The sequence below is a fragment of the Sphaeroforma arctica genome (genome assembly GCF_001186125.1).
Source record: "Sphaeroforma arctica JP610 unplaced genomic scaffold supercont1.5859, whole genome shotgun sequence".
NCBI lineage: Eukaryota > Ichthyosporea > Ichthyophonida > Sphaeroforma > Sphaeroforma arctica.
Genome location: NW_014034699.1, coordinates 1 through 1,826, shown reverse-complemented (window position 1 = coordinate 1,826; position 1,826 = coordinate 1). Strand labels below are relative to the sequence as shown.

Genomic DNA, 1,826 nt, shown 5'->3' with positions numbered 1-1,826 from the left:
TGTATATATATATGACCATACTGTTCAGACTTGGTCACATGTCGCTGTGGATATAGAATAGACTCGAGGCCCAGAACAACATTGCATGTGCTCACCATAGAAAGCTAGAAGGCGAGAATTGGTAAATGGACTTGTTTAGCTGTGTCAGGCAGTGAATATTGGGGTTTACACGTTGCTGGAGTGCCATTGTAGTCCTCTCGATGTGTGTCGATGGTACTTCTGGACAGTTCACATAATTGTGTTGTACTATGCGCCTACAGAATCGCCAGCATACAATTCTGTGGGCGTTGCGAAGCTCGTTTGAGTATGTGATGTGTTATGACCAGCTATGGATATCAGTAATCCCTATAGTAAATAGTGCGAGAAACTCAGTTATATGTAGTTCAGGATTCAAGTCAGCATGGATCCAGTTTGTATTTTTTTAAGGGTGTGTGCAAGTGTATTCAAGGCTAGCGTGTTTTGTTTTCATCACGACTTTGTGAGAAGATTCTACGCAATGCAGCTTTATATAACAATGAACGAAATCATATTGGTATGCACGTACACAAGTGTATATTCACACTTTTCCACAACTTTGCACACACACAGGTCGAAGAAGGCAAATACACCAGCGTGTATTCATTCCGTCGAGACTTTGAACAGATCATGGACAATGCTATGGTATTCAATCTCCCCAGTACTATCTACTACCAAGAAGCTGAGCTTATCAAGGCACTGGGTAGTGTTTATATTCAGAAAGCAGCCGCGAGCCTGGGCTTACCCATGTTTGTTGCAGATGAGGAAAGGTGTGCATATATTTTTTGTTATTGTATGTGTACACCTATTTACCGGTGTGTCGAGAAAAGCGTCTTGGGACGGGCTATCTTTGCATGAGTGTAGGTAGTATACTTGTATATGGTGGTATTTCGCATACTTTATTTTCATATCTACTCGAGCTGGTAGTTCAGCATTGGGCCGATTTGGCTGCCAAGTTGATAGTGTGCACTCACTCATCCGTGTAGTGAGGTGCATCGACTTATGAACACCACGAGCTTGTGAGGCTATGCGATGTGCTTTTATTTTGTCGCTATATCCGACTAAAGTACAGATCAGAGATAATTCTAACAGGTGTAGTCTTACAGAAACTTGGGTAACCTGTGTGGATGTACACATAGAGACGCCTGTAAACACACACGCTTTCAGAATTTAGCATCATGCACACTATAAAAGTATAACCTGACACCAACGCGCTCTATATAGTTGCAAGCCATCTAGTATAGAATGAAGCCAGGTATCCCATCCCATATTTCATCTATGTTAATTGTCCGATATCTGTTTGACTGATCTGTCCAACGTCCAATGACCTGCCGACAGAGAGCAAATGGACGCAGGAGCCGAAAAAGCATCGACGGCACTTCGCACAACAAAGCCGAAATCAACAAAAAATAGTAAGGCAAATGGGTCCACAAAAGCGGCGAAGAATAAAAGCGTCGATGGAAATGTTGGTAGAGTGAAAAGAGAAGGAAGCAAACCGAAGAAGATGCCTGCCGAAGAGTATCTAATCAATCCCTATGGGGTGGCCAATGTCAATACATATGTACAAGGTGTGTGAGACGATGCGTGAAGGGAGGGTACTCGCATGCATGATAAATTGTTCTTTTCGTTGTCCAGGTGGTTTACGAATGTGTGTGTATCGAGGCGTGTATTTGAATTAGCCAAGGAATGTGAATATGCATGCGCATACAAGCTTTGAAACTAAATGTGTAGTGTTTGTGCGCAAGCTTTCTCAAGTATACAATATATATATACATATAAATAAATAATTATATACACACACATATATATAT

General features: G+C 41.7%; 1 protein-coding gene across 1 annotated transcript; it reads left to right on the top strand.

The window, feature by feature from the left end:
- Positions 1–588: 588 nt before the first annotated feature.
- On the top strand, positions 589–1,591 carry SARC_15271 (hypothetical protein; the record flags this gene model as incomplete). The annotated part of the gene is made up of 2 exons (XM_014290604.1): positions 589–785; positions 1,354–1,591. Coding segments are annotated over 2 exons (435 nt in total), but the record flags the coding sequence as incomplete, so codon positions are not given.
- Positions 1,592–1,826: the final 235 nt, after the last annotated feature.